General features: G+C 43.9%; 1 protein-coding gene across 7 annotated transcripts; it reads left to right on the top strand.

The window, feature by feature from the left end:
* The first annotated feature begins 103 nt into the window (after positions 1–103).
* Positions 104–25875, top strand: LOC118379061 (tripartite motif-containing protein 46-like). 7 transcript variants are annotated; one of them, XM_035766066.2, is made up of 13 exons: positions 110–250; positions 524–583; positions 7013–7277; positions 7477–7630; positions 8824–9022; positions 9113–9259; positions 9651–9746; positions 10272–10525; positions 15117–15238; positions 17297–17635; positions 18696–18925; positions 23662–23729; positions 24016–25875. In XM_035766066.2, the coding sequence occupies exons 2-13, from the start codon at positions 557–559 to the stop codon at positions 24479–24481; spliced, it is 2367 nt and encodes a 788-aa protein (XP_035621959.1). In that variant the 5' UTR covers positions 110–250; positions 524–556; the 3' UTR covers positions 24482–25875. The 7 variants fall into 7 exon arrangements, with proteins under 7 accessions (XP_035621961.1, XP_035621959.1, XP_035621958.1 ...); XM_035766068.2 differs by lacking the exon at positions 524–583 and having other exon boundaries at positions 104–250; XM_035766065.2 differs by having other exon boundaries at positions 122–583.
* Positions 25876–26404: the final 529 nt, after the last annotated feature.

Consider the following 26404-nt stretch of genomic DNA (forward strand, 5'->3'; position numbering starts at 1 on the left):
TAAATTCTGTATATATAAAGCTGTAGCAATTTTTTAAGTAAAACAAATAAATAAATTGAGGTCACTCTTTTTAGTAACAGGCCGGGTTTAGTACGCATGCTCCGACTACTGTAGTCCTCACCCCGACAGAGACAGAAAAACTGAATCGTGGCAGAATTTCCGAGGTTGATGTGATTCGGTAAATGAAGATTGAGAGACGACTAGGTGGGGAGTAGCCTACCAAGCGCATAATCTGGCAGGATTTGGAATGGTGTGTGTATTTTCATGTTCGCTTTCATTTCATTTGGTTACAAATTCCATTTCTCTCTTCCATTTGGCTTCATTTTTTATTTTGTTAATTTTTTTTTTAGGTTGTAGGCTCATGCGCATGCGTCCATTTCTAATAATGCGCAAATGTCTATTATGGCTAAATACGCTATATTGATCCAGGAGTTATGAATATCTATTTTGCCGTTTTTGCCTTCATGGCACCTGTTGTTATTGTTATGATAACGGTAGGCCTATCATGTCTAATTCATCGAAGGAGGCACAATCGGATTGAACGCTCACTTCTTCAATGATGGACGCTCTGGTTCGTATTAGTGTGAGTAACATGTATCTGGTCATGTCAGTGTTTTGTATATGTTTACATGGTTTGTTGTTTCCCCGTTGTAGACTACTAATAGCCTATTACATTTTATAGGCTAATGATGCAGGCAACAGCCTAAAGCCTTGGCTACCAGAAACAGATCACCATTTATTTTCAGGTGTATGATTCGCCCCCGTATGCATCTGTCGGACCCCTCTTATTAGTCTACGACATAATTTCCAACATTTAACACTGCTCAATGTAACACATTGGTATCTTTAAAAAAAATGGTGATATAGGCCTGTCTATACACTGTTTTCTAGAAAATCTATTCCCTTTCCACCCCATTCCTCTACCTTGAATGTGGTCATGAATTCGTTATGATGGCCTAAATATTCTTCAACCTAGACCAAAAGGAAACATATATTTATGTTTTAAATAACACTATCATTTACCATACTATTCCCATTAGGCAATATTCCAATTTCCATTGAATTCACCTGCAAATATGTGGATGCCTACCAACTGTATTGAACCACTTATAGGCCTTTTATAGGCGTTCCCCTTCTTGGGCAACATTTTTGAGAACTAGGCTATAAGGTGCTCTATCATGTATATATATTTTTTGAGTGGACAACAAAGTGCTAAAGAAATGTAGACCATATGCCTACTCAAATGCAACATTAGACACGCTGGAAACAAATAAAGAAGCCGTGCAACTAAAATGCTAGGCGTTTTGTGCATGCTCCGGGGATGCGCAGGGACCACGGATGCTCGTTACCATGGAGACGGGATGCAGGAAAGCGGCGCGGTCTTGCGCAGCAGAGGGGGAGATAAATAAAAAAACTAGGGTACCGAATATTGCACAGCGCAATAGGCTAACCTAGTTTTGAAAAATAAGAACAATGAGAGACTGAAAATAACTATTTTTTACGCACTATATTAACAGGAATGAAAAGGGAGTCCTTAAATATTTGCATCTCACAACTCTCCCATGCCACACCTTGTGGCGGAGCAGAAATATCCCCGGTTTTCAGTTTCTACTATCCCCTCTGGGTGCGTCGCTCAGATTACTATGGAAGAAACCTTCATATCATGGCGCCTCGATTCCAGTTGAAGGTAAGAAATACACTGTAGCACAACGCGTGTTCTGGAAATCAAACCGGTGACAGACAGACATCGCATTGCAAATCAATTTTCGCTGTAATATGGAATATAGGTCCTATTTGGAAAACTAATTTGTGGGCGTCAATAGATTGTAGCCAGTGTAGCATAGCCTGTCTAGCCCTATTGCTAATTTAGTCGCCGGCTGTTTTGAACAGAACAAGAAAGGACAGGACGGATTTGACATTGGTGAATGACAGCGAGACAGGATCTCTAACCATGTCCTGCTGGTAAATTATAAATTATCTTTCTTTAACCTCCAGGTCTGCATGTTTTTTTATGATGTGATGTGTGTGTGGATTGTTTGGTATTGCTTCATATAATACAAAAAAAAATCGCTTTGGTGCAATTTCAACAAGTAGGCTGGCTATGTGGTACATTTTCACAACCGTAAGCACAAAAATTCAAACGAAAATGGCTCATGTTTCAAAACTCTAAGCACATTTTAAATTGACTGAGTACAACAAATTAATTCACAGTCACTTGTTAATTGCATCAAATCACTCTTTCAAGTTGGATACATATTCAATCGATGTATCTGCTTTTCAAAATGCAATAAGCCTACTTTTGATATGATGTTCTTGTCATTTGTTAACAATACAATTAACTGTCATTTAATCAAACTGCTTAAAACTGTTAACTGCTGGACCAAAAGTAGTGTATAGTTAACGTGTATACTGTACACTGAACAAAAAAATAAACAACATGCAACAATTAAAAATATTTAACTTACATACAAGGAAATCAGTCAATTGAAATACATTCATTAGGCGCTAATCTATGGATTTCACATGACTGAGAATACAGATATGCATATGTTGTCATGGATACCTTTTTTTTAAAAGTAAGGGTGTGGATCAGAAAACCAGACAGTATCTGGTGTGACCACCATTTGCCTCAAGCAGCGCGACACATCTCCTTCGCATAGAGTTGGTCAGGCTGTTGATTGTGAGCTGTGGTATATTGTCCCACTACTCTTCAATGGCTGTGTGAAGTTGCTGGGTATTGGCAGGAGCTGGAACACGCTGTCGTACACATCGATCCAGAGCATCCCAAACATTCTCAATGGGTGACATGTCTGGTGAATATGCAGGCCATGGAAGAACTGGAACATTTTCAGCTTCCAGGAATTGTGTACAGATCGTTGAGACACTGACTGGGCCGTGCATTATCATGCTGAAACATGAGGTGATGAATGACAAGACAATGGGCCTCAGGATTTCTTCAAGGTATCTCTGTGCATGAAAATTGGCAATCGATAAAATGCAATTGTGTCCGTTGTCCGTAGCTTATGCCTGCCCATACCATAACCCCACTACCACCATGGGGCACTCTGTTCACAACGTTGAAGCCACTCGCCCACACTGCGCCATACTGCCCGGCAATCTGCCCGGCATAGTTTAGACCGGGATTCATCTGTGAAGTGCACACTTCTCCAGCTTGCCAGTGGTCATCGAAGGCGAGCATCTGTCCACAAGTCGGTTATGACACCGAACTGCAGTCAGGTCAAGACCCTTGTGAGGACGATGAGCACGCAAATGAGCTTCCCTGGAACGGTTTCTGCAGAAATTCTTCGGTCGTGCAAACCGAAGAACCAAAAAGGGTTCTTCAAAGGGTTCTCCTATGGGGACAGCCGAAGAACCCTTTAAGGTTCTGGATAGCACCTTTTTTTTCTAAGAGTGTAGTGTACAATGCACTGCTGAAAGATCTGGGTTGTATATAGCAACATATTCCACTCGCTATCTGAATTTCATTGATGCACTGTAAGCGAATCCATTTTGTCAAGCAGATAGGTGGTATTGCGTCAGTTGACAAGTCACGTAGAAAACGTGATCTTGTACAATATTGCATGGGGCAGAAAACACTATGCTATGTTTTTAGCAAACTGCTTCACAATACCCCTATTTCTGATGATTTGTCCTACGTATGTACTGTATAGGGATAATAAAACGGTAACACTGACATATTTCTCAACATCCTCACAACCTGCCATTGGATACAACAAAACAAAATGGTGCATGTCAATTTATAGTCAAGTACTGTATGGAAAATGCAATTGGAATCAGCCCAGAACTACACGGGAGGATCTTGTCAATGATCTCAAAGCAGCTGGAAGTTTTCCGTGAAATACCATGTGCACATTTGGTTCAGTCACCAATACATCAGTTAATGATAGGCTCACCATTTAGTCATTTTAACTACCATTTAACTACCACCGTTCTCATGATCATTGCAACTCCACGAGGTGAGATCTTGCATGGAGCCCCAGGCTGAGGGAGATTGACAGTTCTTTTGTGTTTCTTCCATTTGCGAATAATCGCACCAACTGTTGTCACCTTCTCACCAAGCTGCTTGGCGATGGTCTTGAAGCCCATTCCAGCCTTGTGTAGGTCTACAATCTTGTCCCTGACATCCTTGGAGAGCTCTTTGGTCTTGGCCATGGTGGAGAGTTTGGAATCTGATTGATTGATTGCTTCTGTGGACAGGTGTCTCTTATACAGGTAACAAACTGAGATTAGGAGCACTCCCTTTAAGAGTGTGCTCCTAATCTCAGCTCGTTACCTGTATGAAAGACACCTGGGAGCCAGAAATCTTTCTGATTGAGAGGGTCTCAAATAGTTATTTCCCTCATTAAAATGCAAATCAATTTAACATTTTTAACATGCGTTTTTTAAATATTTTTTTTATTCTGTCTCTCACTGTTCAAATAAACCTACCATTAAAATTATAGACGGATCATTTCTTTGTCAGTGGGCAAACGTACAAAATCAGCAGGGGATCAAATACTTTTTTCCCTCACTGTAAGTGCTGTTCTTAAGCACGACACAACGCAGAGTGCCTGGATACAGCCCTTAGCTGTGATATATACCACAAAACCCTGAGGTGCCTTATTACTATTATAAACTGGTTATCAATGTAATTAGAGCAGTAAAAATACATGTTTTGTCATACCAGTGGTATATGGTCTGATATACCACAGCTGTCAGCCAATCAGCATTCAGGGCTTGAACCACCCAGCTTAGATGGTTGCTTAAATCATATAATCAAATGCAAATAATGTAATTCAAGTGGATGTGATTAGTTTAGAAAATTCAAAGGGAGGTTGTTATCCTCTTCCTCTCCCCTCTCCCCTCTGCAATCAATATAATGGATATGTTAGGTTAAGTGGGTTTCAATGTAATCTGTCTGATTAAATTGTGGCAGTGTGTGTGTGTGTGTGTGTGTGTGTGTGTGTGTGTGTGGGAGTGAGTGTCAGTGTGAGAGTGAGTGTGAGTGTGTGTGTGTGTGTGTGTGTGTGTGTGTGTGTGTGAAGGAGTGAGTGTCAGTGTGAGAGTGAGTGTGAGTGTCAATGTGTGTGTGTGTGTGTGTGTGTGTGTGTGCGCTATCAGTGTTAATGCATTCCTGCAGCAGTTACACTCTCATAAAAAAAAGGGTTCCAAAAGGGTTCTTTGGCTGTCCCCATAGGATAACCCTTTTAAGTTTCATGTTGAACCCCTCTGTGGAAAAGGGTTCTACCTGCAACCAAAAATGGTTCTTCAAAGGGTTCTCCTATGGGGACAGCCGAAGAACCCTTTTAGGTTCTGGATAGCACCTTCGCAGTTTACAGGGGGATTTCCTTCATTCATTCATTCACTCACTCATTCACTCATTAATTCATTAATTTCCTTCACTCAGAGTAGGAATGCTGATCTAGGATCAGGTCCTCCCTGTCCATGTAATCTTACTCATTATGATCTAAAAAGTTAAACAGCTAACAGAATCTAGCCGCTAGCTGTTTTAGCCAAAGCTTTATGTCCCAGACCTTTGTCAAGGGCAACCACAGAAGCAACACACCTAGTCTTGGACCTATCAGTGCCCACTGTCTAGCTCTAAGGGACACGCTATCTTCAGCATTACAAATGCATTTCCTCCATTCAGCCTTCCGATCTAGGTCTGTATTCATAAAACGTCTCAGAGTAAGAGTGCTGGTCTTGGATCAGATCCCACTGTCTATATAGATCTTATTCATTATGCTCGAAAAGGCTCAACTGATTCTAGATCAGCACTTCTGCAGGAAACTTTATGAATACACTCAGGTATGGTGCGTGTGACAGCAGGGAGCACCCGTCTATAAAGCAGAGGTGTGTGGAATGAACTCATCGGGACCAGGGGTCACACACACACACACACACACACACACACACACACACACACACACACACACACACACACACACACACACACACACACACACACACACACACACACACACACACACACACACACACACACACACACAAACTCACATACACACACTCCGGATCAGGTGTGTGCAGGAATGACAAAACGTCTGGTCCTCCTTCCTTATAGATATTTAACGCGTCTCACACTGTTTTGACAGCCCATTGAGGACAGCTATTTATAAAGCCCACCGTCATAATGTCACATGTTAACACTTAGCTAGAGAAATCTCTGCCCTCTCTCACGCTACGGCTGCATCCCAAATGGCACTCTATTATCTATATCAGGGGTGTTCAACTCTTACCCTACGAAGTCCGGAACCTCCTGGGTTTCTGTTCTACCTGATAATTAATTACACTCACCTGGTGTAAATCAGTCCCTGATTATAGGGGAACAATGAAAAAATGCAGTGGAATTGGCTTCGAGGCCCATAGTTCAGTTCGATGGCCCTATATAGTGCATTATTTTTTACCAAGGCCATAAGGCTCTGGTCAAAGTTAGTGCACTATATAAGGTCGAGGGTGTAATTTGGGATGCCAGCCTATCTCTCCTCCTTCAACCTCTCAGCCTCTCTGTATCTCACTCAGTTACCGAGACCGCTCATCTCCTGTGCTCTGTGTTCTCGTGACTTGCATGTTTATGGATCTTGAGTGCTGCGGTTAATTGTAGTTGGTGGTGCAGCTATTTGTTTTATTTCTATAACTCTCTTAAATTTTCTTCATGTCATTCCTCTGTTTCTGTCCCGTACTCTTTTCAACAAATGTATTATAAATTCATCCCTGGACCCCCTCCTTTTTTTGTTGTTGTCTTGGTGGGTTCATTTTAGTTAAATTAATTACAGTAATTCCCTTGGATATCAATGTAGTAGAGACTCCCCATTTACATTACATTTAGGTCATTTAGCAAACACTCTAACCAGAGCGACGTACAGTAGTGGCCCACAACCCTGACCTTGCAAGCGCCATGCTCTACCAACTGAGCGACATGGGACAGCCTTAGCGCTGTCTATCTGCTGTACCTGTGTGATTCATTGACTCTCTCCATCTCCCTCCTCCACAGTCTAACATGAAGAGCATGGAGCGCGAGCTGCATTGCCCGGTGTGTAAGGAGATCGTCAAGCAGCCCGTGGTCCTGCCGTGTCAGCACAGCGTCTGTCTGATGTGTGCCTCCGAGGTCCTGGTTCAAAATGGCTACCCTCCTCCGGAGTTGCCGCCCGAGCCCAACTCTCCTGCCTCCACCCCCAACACCCGCTCTCCCCACCAGGGACGCAGGCCCATGCCCAGCAAGGCCGACCATCGACCCATTGACCGCGTGCTACGTTCAGGTAATGTTTGTGTGTGTATGTGCGTGTGAGTGTGTGCACATGAGAGAGAGTGTGTGTGTCTTTAGATTCAATGTCGAATGTGACGATCAATAGGACTAGTCTGGGTATGCGATGGGAATACACACATCCTCCTCTGATTCTTGTTTTTACTCTATTCTCCTCCACCCTTTACCCATCCCCTCTCCCAACCTGTATCCAGGATTTGGGACCTATCTGTCGCCTGGGCGACGGCGTAAGGAACCACCCCATGCAATGTTATTTCCATGCCCGCCCTGTGGGAGGGAGGTAGAGCTGGGAGAGAAGGGTCTGACTGACTGCCTGCGTAACCTCACCTTGGAGCGCATTGTAGAGAGGTAACACACACACACTTATACACACTTACACTTGTACATGCACGCACGCACACATGCGCGTATGCACAATCATATGGAGTGGAGGTGTCAGTTCATGGTCTTGTGAGCCCTTGCGTGACAAATTGAGAATTTCACGTGATCCCATGTGATCTTATGTGAAGTTAATGCGATAACATGCAAAACACATGACCACATTTGGTGTTCCGAAATGCCGTTTTCACGTGATTTTCTGAATTTTCCGTGAAATCGTGGTACTTCTGTAAGGGAGGATGTAGCCCTCCCTGCCTGCAAAATCGGTGTCACCATCCGGAAGGAATTTCTGTTTAAGATTTTTGTTTCCCAAGAGGTTCAGATCTCACATTTGAGTCATTTAGCAGACACTCTTATCCAGAGCAACTTACAGGAGCAGTTAGGGTTACGTGCCTTGCTCAAGGGCACCTTGACAGTTTTTTTCACCTAGTCGGGGATATGAACCAGCGACCTTTCGGTTATTGGCCTAACCTCTTAACCGCTAGGCTACCTGCTGCCCCTGACACACACACACGCGCACACACACATGCACGTGCACAAACACACTCAGACAAAGATACATATAAAAACAGCATTCACACTGCGTGGTGGTCGGTTGTTACATGCCTCTATGCTGCAGGGTAGGCTATAGTGTAACATTTCAATTAGTAGCAGCTTTAGCCCCTTAAATAGTGAGTGAGAGAGCGTGTCCAAGTTCTGCATCCCAAATGGCACCCTGCTAAAAAGTAGCGCGGACCCTGGTCAAAAGTAGTACACTACATAGTGGGAATAGGGTGCCAAGTGCTGACTCTTGTTAATCAGCGTGAAGCTGCGCTAGAGAGGAAGCTAGCAGAGCTCCTGCAACCTACTGCAGCAGGACATACACTGCACTTCCACTGGACTACTGCAGTGTAGCTGCAAGCAACTTATTTCCCCCATGTACAGTAATCTCTTTATGATATGTATCACCATGTCTTACCCATCCACTCTCTCTCTGTCTTGGCACCGTTTTCTCCTTCCACCGTATTCTTTTTTTGTCTCTCTTTTTTTCCACTTCTTTTCGCCCTCACTCACCCCCTTTCCACTACGATCCAGCCCTAATTCGCCCAATGCTCTCTCTTTCTCTCCCCTATCCTCCTCCCTTTGATCGTCCCCCCACTCCCTCTCTCCCCTCCTCCTCTCAGGTACAGACACACAGTGAGCCTAGGCAGTGTGGCTGTGATGTGTCAGTTCTGCAAGCCTCCCCAGTCCCTGGAGGCCACTAAGGGCTGCGCCGACTGCCGAGCCAGCTTCTGTAACGAGTGTTTCAAGCTCTACCACCCCTGGGGGACACCGCGCGCCCAGCACGAACACGTCCAGCCCACCCTCAACTTCAGGCCCAAGGTGAGGCCTGCCTCTCTCTGATCCCTCTCTGTCCTCTCTCATCCCTCTCTTCTCTCCTCTCTCTCATCCCTCTTGCCTCTACTCCTCCAGGTTCTGTCGTGTCCTGAGCATGACCAGGAGCGTCTGCACTTCTACTGTAGGACGTGCCAGCGGTTGCTGTGCCCGCTCTGCAAGCTGCGCCGCGTACACGCCGGGCACAAAGTGGCGCCAGTCGCCCAGGCCTACCAGACTCTCAAGGTGGGCATCTGGGTGCAATAGCTTAATTGGTTATAGCATGGTTCCTGCATTGGCCTTATACTGTACAATATACTGAATAATGTATGTAATACCTTTTAGCTGCTTTGCATAAAAGTATCTGCTAAATGGCAATAGTTGTTATACTCAGTGGCATTAGTGGATATCACATGCAATGGAGATTGGCCCTCAACGGTTGGTGGTTAGTCTAGTAGTACAGTGCATGACAGAAAAGGGGTAAGAGTAGCCATTGAACTGTGGGTTTAGATCGTCCAGTGTGTAAGAGATGAGTACAGTTAAAATGTAGTGTAATACAGAGCTACTGTTGTGCATTAGGATTTAAGTCTGGTCTGGGTGTTAAACTCTTTGTTTGTTGTCACTGTTTATTTGTCAGGACAAGATTACCAAGGAGATGAACTACGTTCTGGCCAACCAAGAGACGGTGCTGGGCCAGATCACACAGCTGGAGAGTGCCATCACTCAGACAGAGGTGACTAAATAATACTGCAGTCTGCAGAGCTCCAGAAATACCCCACCAGAGGAGTATACTACAAAGCAGGATCAATGAGTTAGCCAGCTAACTTTGATAAAGAACCAGCAATAACTATAGATTTTCTGGTTTGTGAAGAAAGTTCAACTTAGACATGTGTTTTTGGTTGTTCAGTCAATTAGACCATGGCCATTTCAAGTTATTTCAAAACATTGAGGCAAATTAGGATCATTGATCCTACTGACCACACCACGATGGACAACATTGTTTACCACAGTAAACATCATATGCTACTGTATACTGTATATACAATATATTGCTCTATGGTCCTAACCTGTGTGTTGCTGTGTAATACATAATCTCTGTGGTCCACCTAACCTCTCTGTGTGTTGCTGTCTGACTGTTGAACTGCGTAGCCAGTGTTAATCACAGAATGAAATAGAACACAACTCTAGAATAATATAGATTCATATACAGTATATCTCTATGGTCCTAACCTCCCTGTGCGTTGCTGTCTGTCCCCAGGCCAACAGCGTAGCGGCACGGGAGCAGCTGTCTCAGAGCGTGAGGGACCTGACTGCCCTCCTCGCCGAGCGCCATGCCTCATTGACCGAGGCCCTGGAGAGGGCGAGGCAGAAGCGGGGCGAGGCATTGGCAGGCCAGGTGGCGGAGAGGCGGAGCCTGCTGGAGCATGCAGGCCTCATGGCGTTGTCCCAGGAGCTGCTGAAGGAGACGGACCCGCCCTGCTTCGTCCAGGCAGCACGCCAGACACACAGCAGGTACACACAATAGGTCTGACTGGCTGGACAGCAGACAGCGTGGCAACTTAAACAAATAGCACCCTATTGTTATACAAATAACACCCTATTCCACATAGGGTTCTGGTCAAAAGCACTGTAGGGAATAGTGTGCTATTAGGGACGCATACCCAGGACTCTTTAACTCCCTAGTTTTGTTGTTTGTTCATTTTTCTGTTCCTTTGTTTGTTTTTTTCTCTGTTATTGTTCCGTTTCTACTCCCACTCCATCTATCAATGTCTATTGTCTATGCTTCTTTCCTTTTTCTGTGTGTTTTCGTTGCTCATTCCACATCACCAGCAAAATAACAAATGGACACAAGAGGGGACCATTATACCTGTTAGATCAAAATAACATGGCGTTGTTTTAGTGATGTTGTTCTTTGTTAAACTCAGCAAAAAAAAGAAACGTCCTCTCACTGTCAACTGCGTATATATTTTCAGCAAACTTAACATGTGTAAATATTTGTATGAACATAACAAGGTTCAACACCTGAGACATACACTTAACAAGTTCCACAGACATGTGACAAACAGAAATGGAATAATGTGTACCTGAACAAAAGGGGGGTCAATATCAAAAGTAACAGTCAGTATCTGGTGTGGCCACCAGTTGCATTAAGTACTGCAGTGCATCTCCTCCTCATGGACTGCACCAGATTTGCCAGTTCTTGCTGTGAGGTGTTACCCCACTCTTCCACCAAGGCACCTGCAAGTTCCCTGACATTTCTGGTGGGAATGGCCCTAGTCCTCACCCTCCAATCCAACAGGTCCGAGACGTGCTCAATGGGATTGAGATCTGGGCTCTTCGCTGGCCATGGCAGAACACTGCCATTCCTGTCTTGCAGGAAATCACGCATAGAACAAGCAGTACGGCTGGTGGCATTGTCATGCTGGAGGGTCAGGATGAGCCTGCAAGAAGGGTACCACATGAGGGAGGAGGATGTCTTCCCTGTAACGCACAGCGTTGAGATTGCCTGCGATGACAACAAGCTCAGTCCGATGATGCTGTGACACACCGCCCCAGACCATAATGGTCCCTCCACCTCCAAATCGATCCCCCTCCTGAGTACAGGCCTCAGTGTAACACTCATTCCTTCGACGATAAACGCGAATCCGATCATCACCGCTGGTGAAACAAAACCGCGACTCATCAGTGAAGAGCACTTTTTGCCAATCCTGTCTGGCCCAGCGACATTGTTGCCGGTGATGTCTGGTGAAGACCTGCCTTATAACAGGCCTACAAGCCCTCAGTCCAGCCTCTCTCAGCCTATTGCGGACAGTCTGAGCACTGATGGAGGGATTGTGTGTTCCTGGTGTAACTCGTGCAGTTGTTGCAATCCTGTACCTGTCCCGCAGGTGTGATGTTCTGATGTACTGATCAAGGGGCAGGTGTTGTTACAAGTGGTCTGCCACTGCAAGGGAGGTCAGCTGTCCGTCTTGTCTCCCTGTAGCGCTGTCTTAAGCTTCTCACAGTACAGACATTGCAATTCATTGCCTTGGCCACATCTGCAGTCTTCATGCCCCCTTGCAGCATGCCTAAGGCACGTTCACGCTGTCACAAACGTCGTAGTGAGGAGACCAAAGAGCAGAATGATGTGAATACACCCTTTTAATGATAGATGAAAACAAACACGAAGTATACTAAGCAAACAAACAAACAAAATATCAAAACGAACGTGACGCTATACTACAAACGTTCAGACACAGGCATCTAGACATCGACAATAACCACGAAATACCCAAAGAAGATGGCTGCCTAAATATGGTTCCCAATCAGAAACAACGATAAACAGCTGCCTCTAATTGAGAACCAATCTAGGCAACCATAGACACACATAAACACCTAGATGATAAACAACCCCATAAACCTACAAAACCCATAGACAGTACAAAAACACATACATCACCCATGTCACACCCTGACCTAACCAAAATATATAAAGAAAACAAAGAATACTCAGGTCCCGGTGTGACACACGCAGATGAGCAGGGACCCTGGGCATCTTTCTTTTGGTGTTTTTCAGAGTCAGTAGAAAGACCTCTTTAGTGTCCTAACTTTTCATAACTGTGACCTTAATTGAAAAGCTGTTAGTGTCTTAACAACCGTTCCACAGGTGCATGTTCATTAATTGTTTATGGTTCATTGATCAGGCATGGGAAACAGTGTTGAAACCCTTTACAATGAAGATCTGTGAAGTTATTTGGATTTTTATGAATTATCTTTGAAAGACAGGCTCCTGAAAAAGCAATGTTTCTTTTTTTGCTGAGTTTAGTTGTGCTCCAACCGGTGTTCACTGTTTCCAATGATAGTTTGTCTGACTGACACTGGATCCGTGGCATGAAACATGTACAGACCCTTCCAATCTACACACAAATACCCCATGATTTCTCAGTGGAATTATGTTTTTAGAAATTCATAAAACATGAAAAGCTGAAATGTCTTCAGTCAATAAGTATTCAATCCCTAAGTTTTGGAAAGCCTAAATAAGTTCAGAAGTAAAAATATGCTTAACAATTTGCATAATAAGTTGCATGGACTCATTCCATGTTCAATAATAGTGGTTAACCTGTTTTTTTAATAACTACCCAAATCTCTGTACCCCAAACATACAGTTAGTTTCAAACCTGTAAGGACCCTCAATCGATTAGTGAATTTCAAATACTGATTAACCACAAAGACCAGGGAGGTTTTTCAAAGCTTCGCAAAGAAGGAGACTGATTGCTCGATGTGTAAAAAAAAATATATCCCTTTGAGCATGATGAAGTTGTTAATTAGACTTTGGATGGTGTATCAATAAACCCAGTCACTACAAAGATAGAGGCGTCCTTCCTATCTCAGTTGCCAAAGAGGAAGGAAACTGCTCAGGGATTTTACCATGAGGCCAAAGGTGATATTAAAAGAGTTACAGAGTTTAATAGTTGTGATATGAGAAAACTTAGGATGGATCAACAACATTGTATTTACTCCATACTGAAAAGAAGGAAGCCTGTACAGAATAAAAATACAAAAACATGCATCCTGTTTGCAACAAGGCACTTAAATAATACTGCAAAAAATGTGGCAAAGAAATGAACTTTTTGTCCTGAATACAAAGTGTTGGGGCAAATCCAACAACACATAACTGAGTACCACTCTTCATATTTTTTGAAGAATGGTGGTGACTGCATCATGTTATGGTATGCTTGTAATCTGCAAGGACTAGGGAGGTTTTTAGGATAGAAAATAAATAGAATAGAGGTACACACAGGCAAAATCCTAGAAGAAAACCTGGTTCAGTCTGTTTTCCTACAGGCACTGGAAGACAAATTCACCTTTATTCAGGACAATAACCTGAAACACAAGGTCAAATCTACACTGAGTTGCTTACCAAGATGACACTGAATGTTTCTGAGTGGCCGAGTTACAGTTTTGACTAAAATCGGTTTGAGAATCTATCGCAAGACTTGGAAATGGCTGTCTAACAATGGTCAACAATCAACTTGACAGAGTTTGAAGAATGTAAAAAAGAATAATGGTCAAATATTGTACAATCCAGGTGTGCAAATCTCTTAGAGACTTACCCATAAAGATTCACTACTGTAATCACTGCCAAAAGTGATTGTAACATGTATTGATTCAGGGGTGTGAATACTTATGTACATTTAATATTTCTGTATTTAATTTTCAATAAATTTGCCCCCAAAAATGTGAACATATTTTCATTTTGTCATTATGGGGTATTGTGTGTAGCTGGGTGAGAAAATGTTTTATTTAATCTATTTTGAATTCAGGCTGTAACACAACAGAATGTGAAATAAGTCACTGTATGTGAAAATGAACATTCCAAAATGAACTGCAAAGTACACTGTGTATTATTATTGGCCTTTTTTGGGATCATGTCTTGATGGGATACAGCTTAGCCTAATTCTCCTAACCTGCTACGTTAATTTGCCTAACCTCTGCATATGTACTTGTCACACCCTGACCTCAGAGAGACATTTTATTTCTCTATTTGGTGAGGTCAGGGTGTGATGTGGGGTGGGCATTCTATGTTTTGTATTTCTTTGGTTTTGGCCGAGTGTGGTTCCCAATCAGAGGCAGCTGTCTATCGTTGTCTCTGATTGGGAATCAAACTTAGATAGCCTGTTTTCCCACCTATGTTGTGGGATCTTGTTTTTTGTTAGCTGTGTGAAGCCGGCAGAACGTGACGGTCGTTATTCCGTTTGTTGGTTTTGGTTGGTGTTCTGAGTATTAAACAAGTCAAAATATATTTCATATTTGACATTCTTCCAATAGCCACCCTTTGCGTTGATGACAGCTTTGCAAACTCTTCTACAATGTAGAAAATAGTAGAAATAAAGAAAAACCCTTGAATGAGTAGGTGTTCTAAAACTTTTGACTGGTAGTGTACATGTTACAGAAATACTGCCTATCTCTGTGTGTATTACCCTAATGATAAAATTGTCTCCCTCCCCCGACTTGTTGTATGTCTCGTCTACTCCCAAACAATTAATCTAAATATATCTCCCTTTCTCTCTCCCTCCCCTCTCTCCATCTCGCCCCCCCTGCCCCCCTCCACGCTCTCTCCAAGGTTATCCACATCCATCGAGGGGCTGCAGTGTTTCTCTCTGGCCGCTGATCCCTCCTTCAGACACTTCCAGCTGGACGTCTCCAAAGAGCTCAAACTCCTCACAGACCTGCAGTTCATCCAGGGTGAGACAGAGGAGGAGAAAAAGATAAAGGAGGGGACCGGGGGCTAGGGAGGGGTAGTGGGATAGAGTCCATCAGAGAGAGAGGATAAGAGGAGGTGGCTGGGGAGGGATAGTCAGCCAGAGAGAGAGGAGAGGAAGATGAAGGTGGGGTCTAGGGGGGCATGGAGGGATAGAGTCAGCCAGAGAGAGAGAGAGGAGGATAACAGAGGGGGATATGAAGGTGAAGGAGGATAGTCAGCCAGAGAGAGAGGAGGATAATGGAGGGGGATATGAAGGTGAAGGAGGATAGAGTCAGCCAGAGAGAGAGGAGGATAAATGGAGGGGGATGTGAAGGAGGATAGAGTCAGCCAGAGAGAGAGGAGAGGAAGATGAAGGTGGGGTCTAGGGGGGCATGGAGGGATAGAGAGCCAGAGAGGGCGAGGATGATATAACGGAGGGGGATATGAAGGTGAAGGAGGATAGAGTCAGCCAGAGAGAGAGGATAACGGAGGGGGATATGAAGGTGAAGGAGGATAGAGTCAGCCAGAGAGAGAGGAGGATAACGGAGGGGGATATGAAGTTGAAGGAGGATAGTCAGCCAGAGAGAGAGGAGGATAACGGAGGGGGATATTAAGGTGAAGGAGGATAGAGTCAGCCAGAGAGAGAGGAGGATAACGGAGGGGGATATGAAGGTGAAGGAGGATAGAGTCAGCCAGAGAGAGAGGAGGATAAATGGAGGGGGATATGAAGGTGAAGGAGGATAGAGTCAGCCAGAGAGAGAGGAGAGGAAGATGAAGGTGGGGTCTAGGGGGGCATGGAGGGATAGAGAGCCAGAGAGAGCGAGGATGATATAACGGAGGGGGATATGAAGGTGAAGGAGGATAGAGTTAGCCAGAGAGAGAGGAGGATAACAGAGGGGGATATGAAGGTGAAGGAGGATAGAGTCAGCCAGAGAGAGAGGAGGATAACGGAGGGGGATATGAAGGTGAAGGAGGATAGTCAGCCAGAGAGAGAGGTGGATAACGGAGGGGGATATTAAGGTGAAGGAGGATAGTCAGCCAGAGAGAGAGGAGGATAACGGAGGGGGATATTAAGGTGAAGGAGGATAGAGTCAGCCAGAGAGAGAGGAGGATAACGGAGGGGGATATGAAGGTGAAGGAGGATAGTCAGCCAGAGAGAGAGGAGGATAACGGAGGGGGATATTAAGGTGAAGGAGGATAGAGTCTGCCAGAGAGAGAGGAGGATAACGGAGGGGGATATGAAGGTGCAGGAAGATAGTCAGCCAGAGAGAGAGGAGGATAATGGAGGGGGATATGAAGGTGAAGGAGGATAGTCAGCCAGAGCGAGAGGAGGATAACGGAGGGGGATATGAAGGTGAAGGAGGATAGGGTCTGCCAGAGATAGAGGAGGATAACGGAGGGGGATATGAAGGTGAAGGAGGATAGAGTCAGCCAGAGAGAGAGGAGGATAACGGAGGGGGATATGAAGGTGAAGGAGGATAGAGTCAGCCAGAGAGAGAGGAGGATAATGGAGGGGGATATGAAGGTGAAAGAGGATAGAGTCAGCCAGAGAGAGAGGAGGATAACGGAGGGGGATATGAAGGTGAAGGAGGATAGAGTCAGCCAGAGAGGGTTAGGGTAACAACATCTCACTGAGTATACCTTTATTTATGTCATATTACTGCGTCTTCAACTATGTATTTCACGGTAAGGTCTACGCATTCGGGTGCATGTGACAAATAAAGTTTGATTTGATTTGTTTACAAACTGTTTATTTATTTATTTTACCTTTATTTAGCTAGGCAAGTCGGTTAAGAACAAATTATTTTTTTCAATGACAGCCTAGGAACAGTGGGTTAACTGCCTGTTCAGGGGCAGAACGACAGATTTGTACCTTGTCAGCTCGGGGGTTTGAACTTGCAACCTTCCTGTTACTAGTCCAACGCTCTAACCACTAGGCTTCCCTACAAACTGTAATGAACATCTGGTAGTATTGCATATACAGTATAATCAAGCCAGAGAGAATTGTATGTTTGTGAATCTAACATCTGACTGACAGCTGTAATGTTTTCTCCCATCAGCCCCTCTGGCCCCTGTCATTGACACCCAAAAGACCCTGGCCTATGACCAGCTTTTTCTGTGTTGGCGGCTGCCTCAGGAATCCGCTCCCGCCTGGCACTTCTCTGTGGAGTTCCGTCGCCGTGGGGTGGTGCCAGGAGGCGGGGCCAGAGGTGGTATCCAAGGACGATTGGCTGCGGCCCGCTGGGGCTGGCAGCGGCTGGAGGAAGTGGGCGGGACCAGTGCTGTGATTGACAGGTTGGAGATGGACAGTGTGTATGTGTTGAGGGTGAGAGGCTGCAACAAGGCCGGCTTCGGGGAGTACAGTGAGGAGGTGTACCTACACACCCCGCCAGCACCAGGTGAGGTCTATACACTGTTCTAAAGGCGCACACACACTATACACGCACACACACGAACACACACACTTGGCCTCATTATAAGTCTTGGTATAGCTGGTATGCATCAGAACATTATCCATGGAGATCATCTTAATGACAAATGTCTCTCTTTTTCTTCCCATTCCCATACTTCTTTCTGCCCATACCATCCATCTCTCCTCCCATCCCTCTCTTTACCCATCCCATCTCTCTATCCAACCCAGCTTCTTTCCTCTTTACACTTTGTCTTCACATATCTCTCCTCATCTCACTCATCCCGCTCCTAGATCCAATCTCCCAATCCACATTTCTACCTCTGCCTGTTAGTGTGAGCATCTACACCCTTTCTCCTTTTTCCTCTTATTGCTTTGCATATATCTCTACCTCTTTTACATGTATACCATGCATCTCTTGTTCTCCCAGCCACCCTCTTTCTCTCTCTCTCCCATAATGAAATCTCAGAGTGTGTTGATGAGGTTTGCTGTTTGTTAAGACCTGAGGCTTGACAAATCAATTTGGTTGGTTGAGATCCATGCTTATGGGTCTGAGAAGTGGTCAATGTATCCCTTGTCTCCCCTGGTAAAGTATTCTATCCTGTGATATTTCCCTCAGGAATAGTAATCCCCAAAATTATCCCAGTTTAGGAAAGATGCATCCCCTCTTTTGATTGACCTTTGGCTTTGAATGTTTTCTATCCGTTTCCAGTTTGTTGATGGACAGTTTGACTCCCTTTCTATTAGTCCTTGTCTCCTCTCCTCATTCCAGAGGACTTGCATGTTGTCCATACCTCTCCTCCTCTCTTAACGCTCTCAGTTCTTTCCTTGCCCTGGTTCTAAGTCTAAGTCTATCCCTGTATTTACCTCCTCTGTACCCTTATCTTCTACCTCTCTCCTATTTCACTTCTTTACTCCATCCCATCAAAACCCTCCCCTTCCCGCTTCTCTCTTTCCTAAAAATGCACTCCTCCTTCCAACCTCCCTCCTTCTCTCCCTCCATCTCCCTCTCCTCCATCTCACTCTCCTCCCCTGCCTTCCTCTCTCAGTGTTAAATTTTTACCTGGACTCTCGCTGGGGTCTCCATGCCGACCGGCTGGTGGTGAGTAAGGAGCAGCGCTGCGCCCGGAGCGTCCCCGGTCTGTCCCTGCTGCAGGCCGCCGATCTAGCGCTCACTTCCTGTCACCTGACTGCAGACCTGCTGGTGGGCGACGTGGCCATCACCCAGGGCAGGCACTACTGGGCATGCTCAGTGGAGCCCGGCTCCTATCTGGTCAAGGCAAGTGGAATGGCTGGGAAGAGAGTTTTGCCCAATCCCATATCGTCCCCACAGCCCCGTGCCCTATTCACCTGTGGAGATCTGAGAGGATTTGACAGGTGAAATCCATTTGGTAATAACTCCACCTTGCCCTCTGATAAGCTAGGTGGACGTTTACTCATATTTCTTATACCAATCAAATCCTCTCAGATCTCCGTACTGCATAGGGCTTAACCTCACTAGGGAACGTGGGATGGTAGCATCCCACCTGGCCAACATCCAGTGAAATTGCAGAGCACCAAATTCAAAAACAGAAATACTTATTATAAAAATTCATAAAACATACAAGTGTCATACATTGGTTTAAAGATTAACTTCCTGTTAATCCAACCACGGTGTCAGAATACAAAAAGGCTTTATGGCGAAAGCATACCATGCGATTATCTGAGAACAGCGCCCAGCAGACAAATCATTACAAACAGTTACCAGCCAAGTAGAGGAGTTACACAAGTCAGGAAGAGCAATAAAATTAATAACTTTGATGATCGTCATATGGTTGCACTAACAAGACTCCCATTTACTCAATAAATGTTTGTTTTGTTCGATAAAGTCCCTCTTTTATATCCCAAAACCTCAGTTTTGTTTGCGCGTTTTGTTCAGTAATCAACAGGCTCAAATGCAGTCACAACAGGCAGATGAAAAATCCAAATAGTATCCGTAAAGTTCGTAGAAACATGTCAAGCAATGTTTATAATAAATTCTCAGGTTGCTTTTAGCCTAAATAATCAATAATATTTAAACCGGACAATAACGTCGTCAATATTAAAGGTCAACAAGAAAGGTGTGGTCTCGGTCACACGCTTGAAAAAGCTCTGGGACACTGCAGTGTCCACTCATTCAGAGTGGTCTTACTCCCTCATTTTTCAGAATACAAGCATGAAACAATTTCTAAAGACTGTTGACATCTAGTGGAAGCCATAGGAAGTGCAATTTGAGTCCTAAGTCAATGGATACTGTAATGGCATTCAATAGAAAACTGCAAACATAAAAAGTCCCACTTCACGGATAATATTTTTCTCAGGTTTTTGCCTGCCAAATCAGTTCTGTTATACTTACAGACATTATTTGAACAGTTTTGGAAACCTTTGAGTGTTTTCTATCCTAGCTGCTGGGCCTGAGTAGCAGGCGGTTTACTTTGGGCACACTTTTCATCCGGAGGTGAAAATAGTGCCCCTACCCTAGTGAAGTTAAAGAGCAATTTGGGATTGGCCCTTACTGTACTGTAGATGGTGTGGTGTATTTTGTATGGTTTTGTAGGCTATATACAAAAATGTGTATGAAAATTAATGTGTGATCATATGTGTTTTTGCATGTTGACCTCTTGGGTAATAATGTACCCTTGATAAAGATGAGCAAAAAATGAATAATACAAAATACTGGGCTATATTGTACGCAAAACAAATGTGAAAATAATCATATTGTATGATAATATTATTGCTCAGAGATAGTTAACAACTCATATTTTTCTCAAAAGGACAGGGGTCAAAATTATTGGCACCTCATTTTCAATACCTTTCAATAACTCACCTTGCAAGTTATTTAAAAAAATGTTTTTATGAGATTGGAGAACACACTGGGAGGGATTCTAAACCATACCTCCGTACAGGATTCTTGATATCCTTCGCCTGTGCTTATGGACTGCCCTATTCAATTCAAACCACAGGTTTTCAATGGGGTTCAAGTCCGAAGATATGGCCATTGAAAAATGTTGAGTTTGTGGAAATATACCAGTTGTGGATATCGATGTGTGCTTGGGGTTATTGTCTTTCTGGAAGATCTACTTGCAGCCAAGTTTCAGCCTCATGGCAGAAGCAACCAGTTTTTTTTCATAAAATGTCCTGGTACTGGGTAAAGTTCATGATGCCGTTGATCTTAACAAGGGCCCCAGGACCAGTGGAAGCCAAATAACCCCATAACATCAAAGATCCTCCATCATATTTTACAGTAGATATGGGGTTCTTTTCTGATTATGCGTTACTTATTTTTCGACGACAAACCCACCACTGGTATGTATGCATGGCCAAAGATCTCTATTTTCACGTCATCCAACAAATGTAAATGCCTGGAGTTTGCTAAATCAATCAATCAATCAATCAAATTGTATTTATATAGCCCTTCGTACATCAGCTGATATCTCAAAGTGCTGTACAGAAACCCAGCCTAAAACTCCAAACAGTAAGCAATGCAGGTGTAGAAGCACGGTGGCTAGGAAAAACTCCCTAGAAAGGCCAAAACCTAGGAAGAAACCTAGAGAGGAACCAGGCTATGTGGGGTGGCCAGTCCTCTTCTGGCTGTGCCGGGTGGAGATTATAACAGAACATGGCCAAGATGTTCAAATGTTCATAAATGACCAGCATGGTCAAATAATAGTGAGGCAGAACAGTTGAAACTGGAGCAGCAGCATGGCCAGGTGGACTGGGACAGCAAGGAGTCATCATGTCAGGTAGTCCTGGGGCATGGTCCTAGGGCTCAGGTCAGTTGAAACTGGAGCAGCAGCATGGCCAGGTGGACTGGGGACAGCAAGGAGCCATCATATCAGGTAGTCCTGCGGCATGGTCCTAGGGCTCAGGTCCTCCGAGAGAGAGAAAGAAAGAAGGAGAGAATTAGAGAATGCACACTTAGATTCACACAGGACACCGAATAGGACAGGAGAAGTACTCCAGATATAACAAACTGACCCTAGCCCCCCGACACAAACTACTGCAGCATAAATACTGGAGGCTGAGACAGGAGGGGTCAGGAGACACTGTGGCCCCATCCGAGGACACCCCCGGACAGGGCCAAACAGGAAGGATATAACCCCACCCACTTTGCCAAAGCACAGCCCCCACACCACTAGAGGGATATCTTCAACCAACAACTTACCATCAAGAGACAAGGCTGAGTATAGCCCACAAAGATCTCCGCCACGGCACAACCCAAGGGGGGTGCCAACCCAGACAAGATGACCACAACAGTGAATCAACCCACTCAGGTGACGCACCCCCTGCAGGGACGGCATGAGAGAGCCCCAGTAAGCCAGTGACTCAGCCCCTGTAATAGGGTTAGAGGCAGAGAATCCCAGTGGAAAGAGGGGAACTGGCCAGGCAGAGACAGCAAGGGCGGTTCGTTGCTCCAGAGCCTTTCCGTTCACCTTCCCACTCCTGGGCCAGACTACACTCAATCATATGACCCACTGAAGAGATAAGTCTTCAGTAAAGACTTAAAGGTTGAGACCGAGTTTGCGTCTCTGACATGGGTAGGCAGACCGTTCCATAAAAATGGAGCTCTATAGGAGAAAGCCCTGCCTCCAGCTGTTTGCTTAGAAATTCTAGGGACAATTAGGAGGCCTGGCATTGGCACTTCGATTGGAACCGGTGCTATGGTCAGATTAAATGAAAATAGAGCTGTTTTATCACACACACAAGTGGTGGGTTTGTCGTCAAAATAATGATGACAAAACAACTATTTAAACTGAGAAAAAAAATATTTCTTGTTAACCTGTTGCGACGAGCAATCCCGTATTCGGGATCGTAATTATAGCCTCAAGCTCATTACCATAACGCAACGTTAACTATTCATGAAAATCGCAAATGAAATGAAATAAATATATTGGCTCTCAAGCTTAGCCTTTTGTTAACAACACTGTCATCTCAGATTTTCAAAATATGCTTTTCAACCATAGCAAAACAAGCATTTGTGTAAGAGTATTGATAGCTAGCATAGCATTAAGTCTAGCATTCAGCAGGCAACATTTTCACAAAAACAAGAAAAGCATTCAAATAAAATAATTTACCTTTGAAGAACTTCGGATGTTTTCAATGAGGAGACTCTCAGTTAGATAGCAAATGTTCAGTTTTTCCAAAAAGATTATTTGTGTAGGAAAAATCGCTCCGTTTTGTTCATCACGTTTGGCTGAGAAAACCCCCCGAAAATTCAGTCATCAAAACGCCAAACTTTTTCCCAAATTAACTCCATAATATCGACAGAAACATGGCACACGTTGTTTAGAATCAATCCTCAAGGTGTTTTTCACATATATATGGCAGTTTTGTTTCTCCTCTGAATCACATGGGAAAATACATGCAGCTGGAGATTACGCACCAATTTCGACGGAGGACACCAGGCGGACACCTGGTAAATGTAGTCTCTTATGGTCAATCTTCCAATGATATGCCTACAAATACGTCACAATGCTGCAGGCACCTTGGGGAAACGACAGAAAGTGTAGGCTCATTCCTGGCGCATTCACAGCCATATAAGGAGACATTGGAACACAGCGCCTCAAAAATCTGGCTCACTTCCTGTTTGAAGTTTCATCTTGGTTTCGCCTGTAGCATTAGTTCTGTGGCACTCACAGACAATATCTTTGCAGTTTTGGAAACGTCAGAGTGTTTTCTTTCCAAAGCTGTCAATTATATGCATAATCAAGCATCTTTTCGTGACAAAATATCTTGTTTAAAATGGGGGGAAAAATTGTATCCATAAATTAAAAGAGCGCCCCCTATATCCAAGAAGTTAAACAAAATCTATTTCTCTGAGCAATTGTATTGTATAAAATAATGTAATTTAAAAATATTCTGGAGCATACAATATAGCTCAGTATTTGTTTTATTATTTTATACTGTCTTTTTTGCTAATCTTTATCAAGGGTGCTAATAATTTTAGACCCCGTTGTATGCTTCTGCACCTTTTCAGTGCCTCTATCTGTTCCGTAGGTGGGGGTGGGCCTAGAGGCCAAACTACAGGAGTGGTTTCATCTTCCCCAAGACATGGCCAGTCCCCGGTGAGTGGTGCTGGAGGTTAAGGCTGTAAAGTGCATGGAATACAGGAAGTAGTCAATGGAAAATATGTTGAGGAGAGACTGACCTACATCAGGGCTTGTATTCAAAAAACTTCTCAAAGTAGGAGTGCTGGTCTAGGATCAGTTTAGCCTTTTACAGCATAATGAATAGAATTACATGGACAGGGGGACATGAAGATCAGCCTTCCTACTCTGAGATGCTTTATGAATACAGGCCCTAGTTGTATGTGTGTGTATGTATGACTCATCTCTCTCTCTCTCTCTCTAGCTATGACCCAGACAGTGGTCATGACAGTGGGGCGGAGGATTCCCTGGACTCCCCTCCCCCCTTCTCCTTCCTCACCATGGGGATGGGCAAGATCTTCCTGCCCCACGGTCCCAACCATCATAACAACCATGGTTGCCCCGCCAATGGCACCAGCCCTCGCCGCAGCCCCACCATCTCCAACGGCAACATCCCCGCCTCCTCGCCTACGGGCCTCACCTACCCCCTGCCTCCCAGGCTCGGGGTGTGCCTTGACTTCGAGAAGGGTCGCGTCACTTTCTACGATGCCCACTCGCTCCGTCCACTGTGGGAAGGGCCTGTCGATTGCTCCGGCCCCGTTTGCCCGGCTTTCTGTTTTATTGGCGGAGGGGCGCTGCAGTTACAGGAGCTTGTGGCCAATCGGATGGCAGACCAGACTCCAGTCAGGAGGGTCACCATCCAACCACGTGTCACTAATCTGAATAACTAGGCCAGATTCAATCCGAAACCACGGTGTAGCGCGCTTGACATTTAAAGGTATTTTCCCATTGTGACAACATCTGCAGCGTTTACCTTGAATGCGATCTCTGCAAATGCGGTAACATTGCCTTTAAAACGCGCATCAATCATCTGAGGTGATTGATTGGACATAGAATGTAAAGTTAATTGTAAGCTATTTACTTGGCCGGAGCAAAAAGTTAGTAACCTCAGAGATTGTGTTGTTTTGTATTTCATTTGTATGAGAAAAATAGTTTTTATTGCAACCAATATGCAAATGTCTAACTTTCCTGCATTATTTTGGGGGTTTGCACATTTTATTTTGTCAGAAATACTAAATTGCTTAAGTAGGAGCTGTCAAATTACACACACAGCAATTATGTAATGTCTCATTATATCTCTGACACTTGCACTATTAACCACACTATACTGTATATATTTACAGTATATATGTTTATATATATGCAAGAACAGATATAGTTTAGAAACTCTCTTTCTCAGTCATGTTATGTCTGGGTGTTCATCTAGGTCAGGGGTATTCAAATCTTACCCTACAAGGTCCGGGCTACTGCTGGTTTCTGTTCTACCTGATAATTAATTGCACCTACCCGGTGTCCCTGGTGGAACTGGGTTTGAGGTCCAGATTTGAATTTGACGGATCTATGTTTTTTGATACTTCATGTAACAGGTTCCCCTTCACTGTGTACTAACACTTTTTACACGTCTACGTCTGTGTATCACCAATGGTAAAAAGTCCTGACTGTTAGTGAAATCTTCCCACTCACTCCATCACAACCCCAACCAAAGTGATTTCTCTGGACTAAATACTGTTGTAATTGAGTAGACAGTAGATTTAGTTAGGTGGATAACATGAACATGAGGCAATACTGTAATTAGGAACTGAATGATACTGCTTCGGCTTCAGCCACCTTTATCACTTGCTTCTTGATTAATACGTTTGTGCATTGATTGTTTTTTCCAATGTTTAACTTCTGCAGTGTGTGCGTGAATGTGTGTGTGTAGGAGAAGGAGTGAGAATGCAGTAATTCACTTGTCTGATAATCATATTGATCACCATTGGCTAATGATCATTTTGACTTTTAGGGAATATTTAGGATTATTTCAAAGTGGGCTTGATTGTAAATAATGAGCAGTGCTTCTTATGAATGATAAGCTTTCTAGAAATGTAGGTTGTCTCTGAAATGGCACCCTATTCACTATATCGTGCACTACTTTCGACCAACTCGATTCTTGGTCAAAAGTGGGACGCAGACGAAATGTAGACTTCTCCTGCTGGGAGAATGTTTGTAAAAATAAAAAACATAGACCAACAATTAACTCTAAATAAATACAAATTCTGAAAATAAGAAAAATCTGTCCTCCTTATTGTTATGGGTAGTAGTAGTAGTAGTAGTCAAACCAGCTTCAGTTCACTGTCCTTTGCATTGTCCTTTGCAAAATGTGTCACATTTACTGAGTACTTTCATGTCAAAATAGACTCTTGCCATTCACTTTTTATTTAACAGTTAATTTAACCTATTTTGTGAGGGGAACGTAAAAACTGCATAGGGGTGACAACTGCAAGTGTTTTGACCAATGATGTACAGTACCAGTCAAAAGTTTGGAAACACCTACTCATTCCATGGTTTTTCTTTATTTGTAATATTTTATAGACTGTAGAATAAGAGTGAAGACATCAAACTATGAAATAACACATGGAATCATGTAGTAACCAAAGTGTTAAACAAATAAAAACAGATTTTATATTTTAGATTCTTCAAAGTAGCCACACTTTGCCTTTATGAAAGATTTGCACACTCTTGGCATTCTCTCAACCAGCTTCACCTGGAATGCCCTTCCAACAGTCTTGAAGGAGTTCCCACATATGCTGAGCACTTGTTGGCTGCTTTTCCTT

This window comes from Oncorhynchus keta, chromosome 19 (assembly GCF_023373465.1).
Source record: "Oncorhynchus keta strain PuntledgeMale-10-30-2019 chromosome 19, Oket_V2, whole genome shotgun sequence".
Classification (NCBI taxonomy): domain Eukaryota; kingdom Metazoa; phylum Chordata; class Actinopteri; order Salmoniformes; family Salmonidae; genus Oncorhynchus; species Oncorhynchus keta.

Bases quoted from the DNA above. Each gene is read 5' to 3' on its own strand.
- LOC118379061 (XM_035766064.2), top strand. From the start codon at position 1,520: ATGAAAAGGGAGTCCTTAAATATTTGCATCTCACAACTCTCCCATGCC. The intron at 1,688-7,012 runs GTAAGAAATACA...CCTCCTCCACAG, and splicing joins CGCCTCGATTCCAGTTGAAG to TCTAACATGAAGAGCATGGA. The intron at 9,747-10,271 runs GTGACTAAATAA...GTCTGTCCCCAG, and splicing joins GTGCCATCACTCAGACAGAG to GCCAACAGCGTAGCGGCACG.